This window comes from Colossoma macropomum, unplaced genomic scaffold (genome assembly GCF_904425465.1).
Source record: "Colossoma macropomum unplaced genomic scaffold, Colossoma_macropomum, whole genome shotgun sequence".
Taxonomy (NCBI): domain Eukaryota; kingdom Metazoa; phylum Chordata; class Actinopteri; order Characiformes; family Serrasalmidae; genus Colossoma; species Colossoma macropomum.
In genome coordinates, this window is record NW_023494810.1 from 28,638,358 (window position 1) to 28,657,109 (window position 18,752).

General features: G+C 39.0%; 1 protein-coding gene across 1 annotated transcript in view; it reads right to left on the reverse strand.

Annotated features, from left to right (window-relative positions):
• Window positions 1-18,752, reverse strand: part of suclg2 (succinate-CoA ligase GDP-forming subunit beta) — a 184,869-nt gene that overhangs the window by 67,201 nt on the left and 98,916 nt on the right. The window contains exons 8-9 of the mRNA XM_036559221.1: window positions 16,457-16,618; window positions 11,824-11,966 (exon numbers count right to left, since the gene is read on the reverse strand). Of these exons, the coding sequence (XP_036415114.1) occupies window positions 11,824-11,966; window positions 16,457-16,618 (305 nt within the window). The remainder of the gene's footprint in view (window positions 1-11,823; window positions 11,967-16,456; window positions 16,619-18,752) is intronic.

Genomic DNA, 18,752 nt, shown 5'->3' on the forward strand with positions numbered 1-18,752 from the left:
CACTTGCTAAATGTTAAACGGTGCTGCAAACAAGGGGAGGGGAGCTGGTTGGTATTAGCTTAGCATGCTAACAGCTCTGCTCACTACACAACAGCTTTGATTCTGGCTAACAGAAGCTGTACTGACAAGTTTAGATGGTAATGACTCAAGTCTGAAGAAGCGAAGCCGAGTCGCTCATGCTGGAGTGATAAAAAGCTAAAATGAGAAATTAGCCGAAATTGCTAGCTGGTTCATCCCTTCTGCAAACAGACAATGAAAACAAGCTTGTATTTGAGAAGCTAGGTGTCCGAGCTTTGATGGGCAGTGTAAAACACTACAGTGAAATAGCAAAAAACACTTACTACACATTTAAAAAAAGATTTTTCAAGGTTTCTTTAATAAAGGCAATTATTCTATTAAGAACCATTTCATGTTTAAATGGTTCTTAGAAAAAAGTTTTATATGGAACCATATAAAAAACGTTCTCCGTCAATCTGAAGGACCGTTTCACCATGCAAAGATACATTTAAGCATGAAATGGTTCTAGATAGAACTCATGGCTCCGAACAACCACTGTCTTTACTAAAGAACCTTTGAAGAACGCTTGTGTGGGAGAACAAAATCCCTGCAGCTAGTAACGGTACAGTGCTTCATTAGTATTCCCCAACAGGTGGTCTAAAAACCTCCAAACACAATCACCTTCTGAACTGTCTTTTATTTTCAGAACATCAAAAAATGCATCTGCTTTGACAAAAAAACAAAGATTGTTTTTGTAAAACATTTCCTCAGCTGGTCCAAAGTCACAGTGAATCCAAGCTAAAAACAAAAACAAAACAAAACAAACAAAAAAACCAAAAAAACAGCTGAAGTATGGAAGTAAATATACTGCATTATCTGGTCATTTTTAAGGTTTGGGTTGGATCTGAAGAGAATGTGGGGACATTCTGATATTGAGAATAAGGGAAGGCTTGTATTAGCCCTTAAGCTAAGCAATATAATATCTGTACATGGAATATGGAAATATTTCAAGTAAAGAAAAAATAAAAAACCTTGTTCAGTGCAAGTTTTGCAAGGTACTGCTCTTGTACTTGTGTTACATCACACCTGAAACACAGGGGATAAAAACAACCAGACGGTCAGTGCGATATTACTTTTTTATTGCTTTTTTGAAATCTGTTTATAGAATGACTGAGCTTTATTTGTGCGATATTAGGTCACTGGATATGTAGGTCATTCCACGTCCCTGTCATGTCATGTCACGTATTTCCATGAGGGAAAAAAAAAAATAATAATAATAAATGCAACCATGTAAAAATTAAGTGTTTTTTTTAATTATGAATTTTTAAAGTCAGCCCAATTACACTCTTAAATATCTTAAATATTTAATTTAACTGCTGACAGAATGACTGAACTGAGCTGAAATATTAACTGAGTATAAATGCAACACAATAAATACTATTTCACTTTAAATCAACTAGGTTCATGTTCATATATTTCCACAGCAGGTTCATTTACTGGACACTGACCGACAAATAAAAAATGTAAAAATTAATATTGCACATAAAAAGTCCTCTCCTCCAATGAATTAACCTGCTGTGGAAATAACATGAATCCAGTTTATTTAAATTGAAATATTATTTTCGGTGTTGTACTTATACCCAGTTAATACAGTCAGCTCCATAATTATTGGCATCCTTGGTAAAGCTGTGAAAAAGGCCTTAAAAATGTGGTTAATCAACTCAATCTCATAGAAAATATGGGAGAAATCGAAATGTAGACTAGATGTACTTCAATTACAATTTAGATTTTTCTCACAATTTCAGTGTGAGATCAACTTTTTTTTTAACAAGGGTGCTAATAATAATGGAGCTGACTGTACTTCAGCTCAGCCCAGTCGTTCTATAAACAGTTAAGCTCAATATAAAATGAATCTAACAGGGTGAACTTTTTAAAAAAATCAGCTGAATAACTATCTGGAGCACAGTTTTGAATTTCTGCAAGGTTTATTAGATTAATTTGAAGTTTTTGCTTGAATTTCTTCACACAAATTCAAAAAGGTAATAGACGGGGTCACACAGAGTGACCCATCTATGTCATAAGCTCATCTAACTCTCAACGTACTCCTTTGTTGGGATACCTGAATACCATTTGTTAACAAATATGCATATTTGAACAGCAAAAACGGTTGAAAACGCTCACTCGACGCTGCAATCGTCTCATATAAAACAGCTCGGCTGTGTTGTCGTGTCAATCACACTTAGCGGAGAGCATGTGAGCGCGGGGCAGACGGCTGGACGCAGGGGAAATGAGCTCTATTACTGCAGGCGGCCGCGTCGGGGCGCTGAGATTGGAGCGGGCCTTATTGCCTGCGCTCGGGACAAATGGGAAATGAGGGTCCGTTGGGAATGGGGTGCGTGTGAGGGGGAATCATTACAAACTAATGGCACCATCAAAGCCACAATGACAAGGGCACTGGGGTCCATATGTACTTATAGAGACAAATGATGAAGTGTGGGTGGGATGGAATAAAGAGGGTGGGGGGTGTTTATGGGAGAGACACGAGTTTCGTGTGTATGTGTGGCTCGAGGCGGACAGTATCGGTATGGTTGGTAATGAAGAGAGTGGGACACAAATCCGCTCTAGACGGAGCACTAGAACCTCTCCTGCTCTCTCTTTAACCTCCAGCCGTCTGTCTGGTCCTCTCTCTACTTACTCTGGAGTCCACAGTCACAAATACATCCACGTTGCATCACGTATCAAAAGTGTGGTGCTTTTTTCCAACAGAGAAAAATACAAACCTCAATTCCAAAAATGTTGGGACAGTATGTGAAATACAAATAAAAACAGAAAGAGGTGATATATAAATCTGCTGTGACCTCTATTGGCACAAAAACATAATGTCATGCTTTACCTTATCGATGTCCCTGTTCTTTCAAATAAATATGCGCTTATTTTAAAATTCAGTTTTCTATTACATCATTAAGAACATCCCACTGGCGTTTTAGGCAAGCTGTAACTCTGTAACTCTCGTCTCGTCATTGCTGCTGCAGCTACAACCCTGCAGGTGAAAGATGACCGACCAAAATAGAGTGGAATGACCATAAAAAGATGAATTCATACATGGACACGTTAAATATGCCACTAAAATATGTTCAATAACCTCAATAAATGTAGCCTTAATCAGGAAATACCTTAAACTTTCGCTTGAAAATGTTTAAAGAGCAGCAGTGAGCTAAAGCTATAATCAGCCGATGGAGCTGCTGGGCTGTTGAACGCGTCTCATTGGCTGATCTAACGCTGCCAAACCAAACACTGCTATACTTTACCCACTACGCTAATGAGTGCACTTCTAATGGTGCTGCACTACTGTTTGCACACTATTTAATGTGCTGGTTTGTGGTTTGGGAAGTAACATGTTAAATCTCAGCCATTCAGATTTCAGTTTGTTAGTTTTACAACAACTAATCAAGTAAATAAAGGCAGTTCACTGAAATGTATTGGTTAATATGCTTTAAAATGAGATTTAAGCTCAGTGTTCCCCCCCCAAAAAATTGTTTTTCTGCCTTTGCTGGATCATATATGAAATAAATTCATAACCGACCCAGCAAAGGCGATAAAACAGGGTTTTGGGGAGGAGAGTGAATACCGCCACTACGCTCCTGAGTAAACTTGAAATCGCCTGCCAAAATGGTGGTACTGAGATTAAGTGACATCATCGGAATACTAAATGATGCCTGCAACATGTGCCTACAGAGTTGATACTAAGACTAAGAACATTGTGAACTATTTAAAAAAAAAAAAAACATCTTAAAGAGGTGATGCAAACATTCTCAGGTTTACAAGGAGCATCCAGGAAAGGCCTAGTCCTATATGAGCAAGGGTGGGTCAAAGTTCACTCTGTCCCACGACGGCTAATGTGTCAACCAAAGCCAAAACATAACCGAGAAAGACACTGAGTGCGTTTACATGCACTTAATAGTCTAATAACTGCAGAAAATCAGATTTTGTCAGTAATCCAATCAACGCATTTACGTGCACTTGAGTTATCAGATAATGGGGAAACTCCAGGTCTACATGAGTCAGACAGTAATCAGATTTCTACTTTGCAACCAGCCAATAAACTCACAGAAGACAACGTGACGTAAACGTAATGTAAAACTCAAACTTCATGCTGCGGCTTTTTAAAAAAACATTGCGTCACTTTACCTGAAAATATGAACAAACATCATCTAGAAGATGAAGAATATTCAAATCCTTCATTACGTCAAGCATGTGTTTGTTTTCAGTGTCGCTCCAAAAGTGTTTTGCTGCGTCTCGCGGCAACGCTGCTCGCTTATTTCCGATCTGTTTTTGCACATGTGCAGACTGAGAAATCCAAAAGAAATTCACATGTACTGAGAAATCTGATTACTGAGCTAAAATCCAGCTCTCTTTACCGGATTTCTTAATCGGATTTCTAGATTGGAGCATAGTGTTTACATGAACATTTGAACGATCAGATAACTGCAGAAATCAGATTATGGTGTACACAGCAGCAAAATGCATGTTCTTATAGCTGAGGTTTCAGCAGGGATGGACTAAACATGATTTTCATGGCTGAGTCTGATTACCCCTCCCTCACCCATGTAAGCGAATGCCGCACAAGACAAACTACCACTTCAACCATTTCATTACACGTCAAACTAATTTCTTCAGCATCTGTGTTCTGTCAGTTCCACAACTTATCATCATGTTGACCTTTCTAGCTAATACTTTTCTTTCAATGCTTTTATAGAAGTTATGTGGTAACATGTAAAAAGCTGCTCTGACTGACGGCTAAAACATCTTATTTTCTCTGTTGTCTTTTTCTGTCCTTTTCTTATGTTGGCTTTTATTTGCCTTTCTTAACTCCGGCACTTTGAGATGCTCTTTAATGTATGAAAGATACAGATAAAAAAATAAATAAATACTGTGTAAATGTGTGGTGTGTGATTCGGCTCACTTTAGGGTTCATAACTGCATAAGGGACATCTGTGGACTCATGCAGTCCACTTATATATACTTATACAATCACTGGAAGAGAGACACAAAAAAACAAGAAAGAAAGAAAGAAGAGGGGAGTGAGAGAAAAGAGAGACAAGGAGATGGGGAGAGAGAGAATGAGCAGGAGAGGAAAAGAGAGTAGGAGAGAGAAAAGGAAAAAGAGCGAGAAGAAGACACAAGGAGAGGGAGAGAGAAGGAGAAAGAGGGAGAGGGAGAAGGAGAAAGAGGGAAAGAGGAAGAGAGAGCAGAAGCAAGAAGGATCAAGAGAGAAAGAAGAGGAGAGAGCAAAAAAGAGAGAGAAAAAAAGGAGAGAGAAAAGGGAAGTGAGAAGAAGAGAAAGAGAAAGAGGGAAAGGGAGAGAAAGAAGGAGAGAAGGAGAGAGTGAAGACAAAGAGAGAGGAGGAGAGAGCATACGCAAGTAGGACAGAGAGAGAGAGAGACAGAGAGAGAGAGAGAGAGAGAGAGAGAGAAGAGAGAAAGAGAGAAGGAGACAGAGAGAGAGAGAGAAAGCCTAGAGAAAGAGTGCAGGAGAAGAAGAGAGAGAGAAAGAGGGAGAGAAAAGGAGAGAGCAAAGTGTGAAGTATGAGAAAGAGAGAAAGAAGAGGGGAGAGAGAGGGAGAGAGAGTGAGAGAGAATGTGAGAGAAAGAAGAAGCAGAAAGAGTTAGAAGGAGAGAAAGAGGTAGAGAGAGAGAGAGAGAGTTAAAGAGAGAGAGAGTTAAAGAGAGAGAGAGGAAGAGAGAAGGATATAAATATAAAATAAACACTCTGTGTTTAGACGTTTTTTTTCATGGTGAGGTTTTTGGATTGAGCACTGTGACACAACAGTTAGTATCAATATTGATGTCAGAGTCAAAAGTCGACCCTGCGACACATTCAACACATACGCAAAGGCTTCGAAATAGAGACAGACAGACAGACAGACAGACAGACACAGACAGACAGAACGCCCCTGAGAGTGAGTGTGACTGCATGAAGCAGAGACGACGACCCAACAGGATTTCACACATCAAAGAAAAAACAAAGAGGCGGAGAGAATCCACACGGGTGATCTCAGAAACAAGAGACGATAAAGACATCAGAGAGAGAGAGAGAGAGAGAGAGAGAGAGAGAGAGAGAGAGAGAGAGACACTCACAGTGAAGAATGTAAGAGTATTTAGTTTTATAATCTTAGTTACATTACTTACAAAGGAAGCACGTACAGTGAGGACTGACCAACATATCAAGTACTGTGATACAGCCACACTGAGTGTGTTTACATGCGCTTAATAATCCGATAACTGAAGAAAATCAGATTTTGTCAGTAATCTGATCAACACGTTAACATGCACTTGAGTAATCAGATAATGGGGAAACTCCAGGTCTATACGAGTCAGACAGTAATCAGATTTCTGCTTTGCAACCAGCCAATAAACTCACAGAAGTAGACGTGACGTAAACGTAATATAAAACTCAAACTTCATGCCGCGTTTTTTTTTAAATGCTACGTTACCTGAAAATATAAACACACATCATCGAGGAGATGAAGAATATTTAAATCCCTCATTTCGTCAAGCATGTAGTCAGTTTTAGTGTCGTTCCAAAAGCGGCAACACTGCTCGCTTATTTACTGTCTGTTTTCACACATGCTCAGACTGAGAAATCTGAAAGAAATCAGAGTAAGAGTTCACATGCACTGAGAAATCTGATTACAGAGATAATCCAGCTGTCTTTATCAAGTTTTTTTTTTTTATCAGATTTCTAGATCGGAGTGTGGTGTTTACACGAACATTTGAATAACTGCAGAAATCTGATTATGATCCGATTATGCATGTAAAGTGCATGTAAACACATTCAATGATTTTTTTGAGGCTTTTTCTGGCTTCTTACTTATTATCTTACACACAATCGAATCATTTAATATATTTATCTGCAATAAAATGGTTTTAAATTAAATAGTTCATTTAAATTGATTACAAACTTATGAAGTGTACAAGCAACTCTGGAATTATAACTGTGACCTCAATGTGCCTTATTATGTTTGTTTTAGATGCATTAGATGCACAAAGCTGAGATTCCTGAAGGCCACTGCAGTACAGTGACCCCTCCTCATGATGTTTGTGCTTTTGCTGCCCAGATAAATAGCTTTAAACAACTGGACGGTGACCAACTGCAGAATCAGGGCTGCTTCAAAACACAGTAAAGAGTAAATAAAGGCACTGATGGTTGTTTCGGCAGCGCGGCTCAGCTCGGCCCATTAGCAGTAAGACGAGAAAAGGACTCTGCCCCAGTCAAAGGAGAGCCCTGTCTGATGGTGAGCACTGATCAGCGAGCCTGCACTGAGCTTAATGGGAGAAACGAGGGGCCGGAACATTTGGAGCGGAGAAAAGAAGCCCAAGCGGAGTGAAGGAGCTGAGGGAAGTGAGGAGAAATGCAGATTTGATCCTGTTAGAGATGGAATAATTAACAACTCAATTAAAATTCCCAGCACAGAGCAGAGGTGGCAGAGAAAACTCCTGTGAAATGCAAATTAACACAGAGAGAAAGAGAGAGAGAGAGAGAGAGAGAGAGAGAGAGAGAGAGAGAGAGAGAGAGAGAGAGAGAGAGAGAGAAAGTAAGGGAGGGTATAAAAAGAACAAAAAGAGAGGGAGAAGAGAGAGAGAGTAAGGGAGAGAAAAGAGAAAGAACAAAAAAAGTAGAGAAAGAAGAAAGTGTGTGAAAGAGAGTGAGTAAAAAAAAGGAAAAAGAACAAAAAGGGGAAAGAAAGAAAGAAAGAAAGAAAGAAAGAAAGAAAGAAAGAAAGAAAGAAAGAAAGAAATAGCGAGAGAAAGAAAGAAAAAGAAAGACAGAAAGAAACAGAGAAACAAATAAAGAGGAAGGGAGAGAGGGAGAGAGAGAGGGAGGAAGGTAGAGAGGGAGGGAGATGGAGGTGAAATAAAGTAAGTAAAAAAGAACAAAGGAGAGAGAGAAAGCAATAGCGAAAGGAAGGGAGACAAAACAAAGAGAAAGAATCAAAGAAGAGAGAATAAAGAGGTGCAAAAGAAAACAGAAAAAGACAAGAGAGAGACAGATGGGAAGAAAGAGAAAAAGAGAGCACGAGAGAAGGAAAGAGAAACGTGAGAGAAGAAGAAGAAAGAGAGAAAGAACAGTAGAGGAGAGAACGAAGGTGAAAGAAAGATAGGGAGAGAAGCAGGGAAAGAGGGAAGGATGGAGAGGGAGATGAAACAAAGTAAGCGAAAAAGGAGAAAGAACAACAGAGAAGAGAGAGACAGTAATAGAGAGAAATGGAGATAAAATGGAGACATACAGAAAGAATGAAAGGAGAGAAGAGAGAGAGGAAGTGATCAACGAAACGGAGAACGTAAGAGAAAGTAGAAAGAAAGAACAAGAGAGCAGAGAGAAAAGGAAAAAGAGAAAAAAGAACAGAAGAGGTGCAAAAGAAGACAGTAAAGAGAGAGAGATGGGGAAAAAGAGAAAGAGAGCAAGAAAGAAAGGAAGAAAAGAAAAACAGAGAGTAAGTGAGAGAAGAAGGAGAGTAAGAGAAAGAACAGAAGAGGAGAAAAAGAAGAGAGAACATATCTATCTATATATATATATATATATGGAGAGAGAGAGAGAGATAAAGAAACAGCGAGAGAGAGAGAGGAAAAAGCGAGAGAGAGAGAGAGAGAGAGAGAGAGATAAAGAAACAGCGAGAGAGAGGGAAAATGGGAAAAAGTAAGAGAAGGAAAGAAAGAAAGGAGAGCGAGAGAGCACGAGAGAGCGAGAGAGATAAAGAAACAGCGAGAGAGAGAGAGGAAACAGCGAGAGAGAGAGAGAGAGAGAGAGATAAAGAAACAGCGAGAGAGAGGGAAAATGGGAAAAAGTAAGAGAAGGAAAGAAAGAAAGGAGAGCGAGAGAGCACGAGAGAGAGCGAGAGAGATAAAGAAACAGCGAGAGAGAGAGAGGAAAAAGCGAGAGAGAGAGAGAGATAAAGAAACAGCGAGAGAGAGAGAGAGAGAGAGAGAGAAAGAGAGAGAGAGAGAGAGAGAGAGAGACTCTTGGTAGCTGCCCATTAAACCACAGGTGCTTTAGCGATGAGACACTCTGGATGGAGAGACTCAAACTCTGGTCTCTTCCAGCCTCATAATCGCGCTGTTTAATCCTGTGATTAAAAACTGGCCAAACGTCCGGCAGCATTAATCTTTATTACTGGGTCGACTGACAGAATAACGGATGAGTGTGGTCCTGCGGACGGGGCAGGAGAAACACTGTCCAAAAATACCCCCTCCTGCACCTCCTCCACGTTTTTTTCCCTTCCCCTGCAGTACAACATGATGAATTCATGCATGACAAGAAATAATAAATACACCTCTGATATTTGAGCACGAACAATATATCAGCTGCTGAGAGCTTCTGGACCGCAGCCTGTTCAAAATTCATCATCTCCGAGAACGGCGGCCGCGGCCACTTTCTCAGCATTAAAGCCTCGCCGCTCGTGTCGTCCCGGAAAAAGACGGATACTGTAATTCGCGTCCCTGTAAACACAGCGCGCTGGGATGAAGATGTCACCTCCCGCTCCGAACGCAAACAGATCCGGTGGAAAAATAAATCCGCCGCATATTGACACGTGTGATTAGGGCAGAGGTAAACAAATGATTAGCGTCACCGTATCTTATCACGCTCCGGCTTATTGGAACTCCGAGGGCGGAACGTTCGGGCTGGTGAAAACCCCGCTGGGAAGAAAAAGCTGGCTTTCAGGAGTTAGTAATCAATGACGGAAGTGTTGCGGGAGAGGTGAGGAATAAAGGAGAGAGGTGAGGAATAAAGGAGAGCAGATGAGTCTGAGGCGTGTGGGTTTATGATTGCAGAGGAGAGAAGTGCGATGATGAAGATGAACCTGATCAAGCCTGTGATGAAAAGCAGCGGCATGAAGGACCTCGCTGTCAAACTCAGACCAGTGTCTACGTCAACAAACCGCCAGTGTCGGAAAGAAAACTTCGGAATTTAAAAATCTGGCTTTTACATTGCGCCAAAATTTCATGATGAATGGACCAATAGGAAGAGTCCAAAATTACTTGGAATAAATAATTCCACTGAAAGTCAAGAACATTTTCCTTCTCTTATCAATTTAACTTTTTGGAAACACGAGATTTTGCTCTGACAACATATGAAGATGTGTGTCCATAAAAGAAAACTAAACCACTAAATTATTTTCTTTCAATCTTTTTTCACCTTATAAGCTCATATTAAGCACAATTCATCCTATAAAGGAGAATTTAAATGGTCATGATGTAAACAAAGTCGTTGAGAGTGGTAAGTGTTGTAGAGAAACTTACTGAATCAGAAACGTTCACAGTGGTTTTGATAGGAACCAGACGTCTGAAGAGTTTAACGCCTCTAAAAGTTCCCTCACAGAAAGCTGTTACATGAAATGGTTACAAATATGCTGCCTGATGTTGTTTTATAATAGTCTTGAATCAGTTATATTGATGGTGGAGAGGTACATTTTCTTTATTTTAGCACTATTTTACCATTATTAATATGAGAATAAATACATAATGTATAATATAATGGCTATATTTGAGATGTAGGCCTCAGGAACCAGGGGTTGCATCAGAACCACTGTAAAGAGTCCGTAAGTTTCTCTAGGATAAACCATTTCACATCAATGCACTCTGACTTTGTCTACATTTTAATTACTAAATTATGCAGAAATTATATACATCACTACTGTCGGAACAAAACCTTGTATCTCCATTTTTGCCGTTTTTCAGTTTGTCATATAATTTGAAAATGCCAGTCACCCTTTACACTGTGCTCAAATTTCATGATAAATGGCCCAAAATTACTTGGAAAAATTCTGGTTCCATTGACTTACATTAGAAGTAAAGTATGTTTTTTCCTTCTGTGAAGTCTCCATTTTGGAGATTGGATGAAGATTGGACCAATAGAAATGCTCCAAAAATGCTTGGAATACAATCTCTTCACATCAACTTACACTGAAGGTGACGAATGTTTTTGCCCTCTCCTGTAAAGTTACTATTTTGGAAAATTTTTCTTTTGACAGCAACAATATATATTTAGCACATATCGTATATCGTAGCATTATGGCTGCCCGGACTGGCTGTTTGAAAGCTATGTCGTAGCCTTCTCCAGCCACTCGAGTGATGCTATACTGCAGCTACGTTTCTGGCAGGACTGACTGCTTGAATGGCGTTAGATTATAGGTATGCGGCTGCTCGAGCAGCGCTACATCACTGCTTTGCGGCTGCTTAGACCGGCCGCTTGAGCGGCGTTACATCATAGGTATGTGGTTTCCTGGGCCGGCCACTTAAGCAGCGCTACATCACAGCTACGTGGCTGCCTGGACCGACTGCTTGAGTTATGCTTCACCACAGCTATGAGGCTGACTGGATTGCTGGTGTTCAGCTGCATGAACGACGCTACCCATTTATGGCTGAGGACTTTTTCTGGGGGAATCCCAGGCTAGCTGCCTGGGTGATGCTACACTGCAGGACCCCTGGGCAGAGAGGGTCTTTCTCCCACGGACTGCTTCCATGCCAGCAAAGTGAGTCTACACTATGGTCCGGGGAGTTTGCCCTCCTGTGTGTGTGTGTGTGTGTGTGTGTTGTGTGTTGTGGGTTGTTTGATTTCTTTTTGATAATGTATTTTTTACTTCTGTAAAGCATCCATGGGTTTGAAAAAGGTGCCATATAAATTAAAATGAATATTATTATCATCATTCACCATCACACCAGCTCGTCGTGTTGTTTCAGGTATAATCCACATCACTCAAAAACGCTGCTGTTTCCCAGCGGAACAATGGGTTGCGCCCCAGCTTTGGATTCCACATGAACTCTTACCTTCGGGTCAGCAGTGAGCAGCTTGAAGGCTGCGTACACCTGGTTCTCCTTCACTCCTCCTCCCAGGTCCAGGAAGTTAGCCGGTTTGCCGCCGTGCAGGTCAATGATGTCACATGTTGCCATGGCGAGGCCGGCACCATTTACTGTAATGGGCAAACACAACAAAGGCATGAACATCACATGTGTGAAACGCCTGGAAACAACGGATTAAGAAACAGAACTAAGTGAGAGGCACAACATGTTTGTATGAGACTGATGTCCAACAGGAATGTGCACAACTAATCAAATACCGGGTAAATCCTTTCAGACCGCAGTGATCAAATGCTAAAAATGTAATTTTTAGAAAAATATTTGGACAGCACGAGTATAATTTGTATGCTAAGAATGCTTGTGTCTGTGTCATTAGTCTATGCCAACATTAATAAATATTCAAAAGATTATTGTCTAGTATTCTAATACTGAAATCATTATTCTAATATATATATATATATTTCCGGCATTTCAGTCTAGTTCAATTCACTTACAAGGTATGTATGTTTTTCCCTTCTCCAATTTTGTATCTCCAATTTTGTCATTTTTCAGTTTTTGACATAATTTTCAAAATACCTGTTGTCCTTTACGTTGTGTGTAAATTTTATGAAGAATGGGCCAAAAGAAACGGCCCAAAATTACTTGTAAAAATGTCTGGTTCCACTGACTTACATTAAAAATAAAGTATGTTTTTCCTTCTCCTATAAAAATACCATTTTAGAGATACATATGTATGTGTATGTGATTTTTATCTAATTTACTCCCTAATTTATTCATTGCCGATTCAACCGCCCAGCTTCAGTCATATGCAAATGTTTGGGCACCCCTGTTCAAATTACATCGTCTACAGAGACCACACCTCTGCACACCTGTGCACTAAAATTTACAAAGAAATTCCATATTAAAGATTGGAAGAAAAAAAAAAATAGAAATTATGGAGCCCTGATATTCACTATACTTTAAAGGGCTAATATTATGGAAACATCTTTGCAGCATTTTTAAAATAAAATTACATGTACAATACACACACTTTCAAAGTTTCAAAACATAGCATGTACTCCACATTCTATATGGTCCATTTATGCTAAAATAAACACAAAACATGCACAAAATATAAACAAAAAAATATTCACAGCCACATATACACATTTCCACATATCTATCTATTCAGCCTACATGCTCAAGTTATGAGGAGTGCTTGGGCTGCTTTTGGAATGAGCCAATCAGAGCAGAGGTCACTGACATACATCAGTCTTAAAGGCAAACTAACAAAAACCGGTTTAACTGAGTGCTTAAGAACCTGAGGCGAATGTGAGCTTCACTCTACCAACTGTCAGTGGTCAGGAATGGCGTTCAACGCTGTTTAAAAAAAGAAAACCTGAATGAAAAACTCACTAATCTAATTGTGTATCAGCCCGGCTGTCGGACAGATAAGTGAATCAGACCACAGGTCTGTTGAACATCAGCAGTAGCAGTAGTTGTGGTGTTAGCTGGCCTATCGAACCCGCCTCATTACTCCTGCAGCCGAGCCAGGAGCTCGAGTGTTTTCCTGCAGCTAGAGTCCAGTTCTGGCTTGGTAAGCACTCTCAACAAAGAAAAACTCACTTTAGCAGCCGTCACATGTTCAAACCAGCATCTCATGTCTATAGCTGTGTACTTACAGCATGTAACAAAGTCCTTACAGGCCTTTTTCACAGTGCCCTCAGGCAGCTACTTCCAGTCATACAGGACCAGACTCACCTTCAGTTGGGGCCTAACAACACCCCTTGAAGGAGAACTCCACTCATTTTTCAAATGGTCTGCATAATTAAACAATTAAGAGGTAAACAAAGTCATTGAGGGAGCTTTGATGTGTCTTCATTTTAGAAAAATGTGCTGAGTCAGAATTGTTTACAGTGGTGGTGATGGGAACCAGACATCCAAAACGTTTAATGCCTCTAAAAGCTACTTCACAGGAAGTTATTTTACAAATAAAGAGTGAGATTGTTGCAAATACACTGTCTGACGCCTGAGACATGGTTTTATGGTAGTACTGCAATAAAGTTTTGGCATAAAATGTTTTCAAAATGTTTCCTTAATATACATTTATGGCGGAGAAGTACATGTAAGGAGTAATAAGGCAAAACAGCCCCCAAAGAAAATTTACTTTTCAGATTTATTATTTTACCACTATCATCATCATATATCAAACACAGCCAGCTGTAGGTGGTGTTGGGTAGTAAATAAAATGGCTATATTTGTGCTGTAGACATCGCGACCCCTGGTTCCTATCACCACCACTGTAAAGAATGACTGAATGATTGCATTATGTTGGATTCTTTACAAAATTGGTCGAATTCCCCTTCAACAGCTGCAAAATCACTGTAACACAGTCGCTTGTGGTTTATTGCTTTAAATGCGATTTTCTCCTATAATAATAACACAGCAGTAACACAACACCATGTTGAGCTACTCTATTCATTTCCCTCTGATGATTTCTCCCAATACAGATAGCTTGCAGTGTCAATGACCTAATCTTGTCTTTCTTAGGGTGTAGGGAGTCTTTTTTGTTTCACCCTCCAGCCTTAAAGTCATGATTTCCGAAGAAACGCAGCTTTAATGACAACTCGAACCGTCTCTCTGTCTCGCTGAGCCGTTTTCTAGAGGTTTCTCACTAATTGGAAGCCATTGCTTCCAGCAGGTCTCATCAGGAGCGGCTAGATAGCTGTGTAAGAGCCTGACTGGAATAAAGCCTACGTGGTTATACTTTCGCATAGTTCAATAATTTCAAGATCAAAATAAGACCCTCTAAGATAAGACGCTGAGGAACTGGAGATAACAACTCCCCAGACGTGTCTTTATCACACTCTCCACAGTTCATAAAGAAGCGCACAGTCTCACAGTTTCTTGTCAGGTTGAACTCTCAGAAGGGCTGATCTGGCGGGTGATGGTATCGGGCGATACGTTAGACCAAACACATGCCAACCCGTATGCTGACCATTGAAAGACTGGGGACGCCTAACTTTACAAACCAAATGTTTTCATAAATGCTTACTTTCAATAAACGAACATGTTTACTTTGTCTGTAAACGTGTTGTAAACTGATATATTAAAGTCTAAACAGGTTAAGAAATAAAATATTATCTATTTAACATTCCATAAAGTGCACTGCAGCAATTTCAGTTAAGTAGAAACAATCATGCTCTCTTTGTAATGAAATATGCAGTTATGTAAGAATAATATACACAGCATGAGCCGAAAACCATATTGTGATGTGATTAGTCACAACAATAAATTACAATTAATATTATTATTAATTAATAAATAAATTAATATTTGTTAAAATACAGAAAAACAACTGTTACAAGAAAACCTGATGTCTTTCTGTCTGTTTCTGTTTCTTTTTTTAATTATTTGATTTAAAAAGCTGCTCTCACACTTTTGTGAACAATTAATGATGAATGGACCAATAAAATTGATCCACCTGGATTGCTTACAATTAAATTTTGTTACATTAACACAGATGTTTATGAACATTATTTCCTTCTCGTCTACAAATTTTGGAGAACAAAACTAAAGCAAATCAAAAAAGACTTCACAATTGTAATTGCTGCAAACATATTTTTATATATATATATATATATATATCATGTATATAAAAAAACAGAAAAATATAGATAAAATATATTAAATATCAGAATGTTATATACTTCAAAGCTATAATACGCTGTATATTATAATATTTTATTCAGCTTTTTCGTTCAAATTTTCTATTCTACTTAAACAGAGCAGCAGGGGGAGTCGTAGGTTGGAGGAGGGTACCAGCCTTGTGAACGGAAGGTTGCCAGTTCAATCCCCTGAGCTAACAGGACATGACTGAAGTGCACTTGAGCAAGGCACCTAACCCCCAACTGCTCCCTGTGGCGACATGGATAGGGCTGCCCACCGCCCTGGTCAAGTGTGCTCACTGCCCCCTAGTGTGTGTGTTCACTAATGTGCGTGTGTGTGTTTTACTGCACAGATGAGTTAAATGTGGAGGTCAAATTCCTCTGTGTGTAAGCAGAGTTAAATCAATGGTTCAAAATGTTCTATTCTACCTTAAACAGAGCAGCACATACATTCTGGCAACTGTACCGGCGCCTGAATGTAACTGCTGCACCATTTAAGGTAGAGCGGCTATTCTTTTGTGTCCAACTCAGATGACATGGACTAGACAGCGGGAAGTGATCGGGGCGTCTGCTGCATTTTCATTTCCATTTGAAACATGATTGAAACATCCCTGACTCAGCCATTCACCTAAACATGCTAACTCTAGTGTGGTTTGCACTGTTTGTAAGTCACACTGTCTGAGTTTATAGGTGTTATATCACTGTAACTCATACCCGAGGAAGAATTCCAACGGTACACCGCCCACTACTATGGACACTCAATATTTCAATTTTTCCAGACATTTTTGACCGTTGTTCTTGCCGAAAAACGAACTAAACTGTTTTTACTGTCTAATTTTAGTAATTATTACATGTGATATTGTTTCCTCTAAATGAGCTTGATCAGTCTTTAATGTGTAAAGTTATTACAAACCAATAAAGAACATTTGCTGATTTATTAAAAGAGGAAAACGTACCGAAGCAGGCGATGTTTCCATCCATGCCGATGTATTTGAGGTCATATTTGGCCGCCTCGGTTTCGATGGGGTCACTCTCGGCCGTGTCGTCCATGGCGAAGACGGTTTTCTGGCGGAACTCCGCGTTGTCGTCAAAGTTTATTTTGGCGTCGAAGCACACAACTGAGAAAAACATGAGCACAACAAAAGCATTAGTGCTGGTTTTCTGTTTGCAGACAAAAGTCTGGATACACCAGACTGAAGGGTTAATATAAATGTTTTTCATAATCTTTTTGATCCATATATTACATCATACATGTTTTAAGGCTTATGCTTAAATGCATATGCTTCCAAGACACAGTAGTGAAATAGTGAAGTTAAAGGTGTGAATATATATATATATATATATATATATATATATATATATATAACTCTTAGAATTAAACAGATTGTTTCTGTTGGTGTTTCTTAAAGACTGATAATATACAAATGAGTTCTGTTCTGATTGGTTGCCATGTATTGGGGCTTGAAACACTCCTTAGCACTCATTAGCACTTTAAAGTGAATGGGTGTGGCTAAACTGCTGTAGGCTGAATTTATGTACGTGGATGAGCTGGCTCTTGTGACAAACATTCTTTAAGTTTTTGTGATATCATATTTCATAAAGCTCTTGTATAAAAAAAAGGAACTTTTTCCATGATATGGATCCTTTAATGTTTATTTTACAGTGCACAATCTTTCCACATATTTTTCCTTTATTTACTCATTTGTTTTCTGTGCTTGACTTTATTATCAGTTCTACGTCCTCTATCCCTTTATGAGTGGTGTGTTTCTGACCCCACATGACCACTGGATATTTTTATTTGGGGGGATTATTCTGAAATACTACATTATACAGTGACTCTTCACCCTCGCCTTTGGGCCTTATTTTAGATTCGAATGCCTCTAATAGTAAAAATAAAGTTTTTTAGACGCTGTTTGACTTTTTAAAATATATTTTAAGACTTTATAAGACTTTAAGGCTCTTTCTACAGTTTCCTTTCTATCAACCACCTTCCATTAAAACCTATTCATTTAGTAAATTCTTACATTTTCAAGGTACAGTCATTGACCTAAGCAGAAAGTTTAAAAAAAAATGGGCGTGGCTAAACTCCTGTAGGCTGAATTTATGTATGTAAATGAGCTGGTACTTGTGACACCACAAAAACAAGCTGAATGAATTCAAAATAAGCTGTTTTTGCAGCATAGTTTTGAAGTACTTTACGTACTTTAAGAATGTTTATCATATTTCATAAAGCTTTTATATTAAAAAAAAAAAGTTAGGGAAATTTTCAACGGTATTGGCCCTTTAATGTTTATTTTATTCAGATTGGCTGGAAATGCAACATAAATATCTGCTAGATTTCACAATCTTTACATAAATATTTTTTATTTATTATTATTATTTTTTTAACTGCAGTTGACTTTATTATCATTTCTGCATCCTCTACCCCTTCATCAGTGGTCTGTTTCTGACCACATGACCACTGGATGTTTTTAACTGGGGGAATTATTCTGAACCTCTCGACCTCACCTTTGGGCATCACCTTAGATTTTAATGCCACTACTGGTTAAAAACAAAACTTTTTTTAGATTCTTTTTGATTTATTAAAATACATTTTAAGACTTTAGAAGACTTTAAGGATCTGAAGGAACTCTGACCTTTCTGCACTTCCCTTTCTATCGTCCACCTTCCCATTAAAACCTATTAATTCAGTAAATTCTTACATTTTCAAGATACAGTCACTAATCTTAGCAGAGAGATTTAATGAATGGGCGTAGCTAATGTGCTGAAATAATATATGCAAATGAGCTGGTTCTTGTGACATAACAAAAACAATGCAGACTGACCAGATATCCTTCAGAAGACTAGAAAAAAAGTCTAAAAAAGTTTTATTTTTAATTATTAGAGGCTTTAAAATCTACGATGATGCCCAAAGGCAAGGTCCAAACTGACCGCACTAGTGTCCAGACTGTGCTGCACTATAAAATACCTCCATCCATATGGTACCATTCTACAAACAGGGCCTCTACACTAAGCAGAACTAACAGGGGTTTTCTATCCATACAGAAGAGTGGGAACAGATTCTGTTCCTAAGGTAACATGAAAGCTAATGAGGTTTCGTGTTAAACCAGCACAGCTTTAGTCTTCAGTGCTGGGTATCTGAGTGCGCTGTCTCCACCGCGTAAAGTCTGACAGTGCCTCGAAGGGAAATATTATTATTTATGATGAGCTCTGCTTTAACGTTTCGCTGCTGGACACTGTTCAGAGCAAATA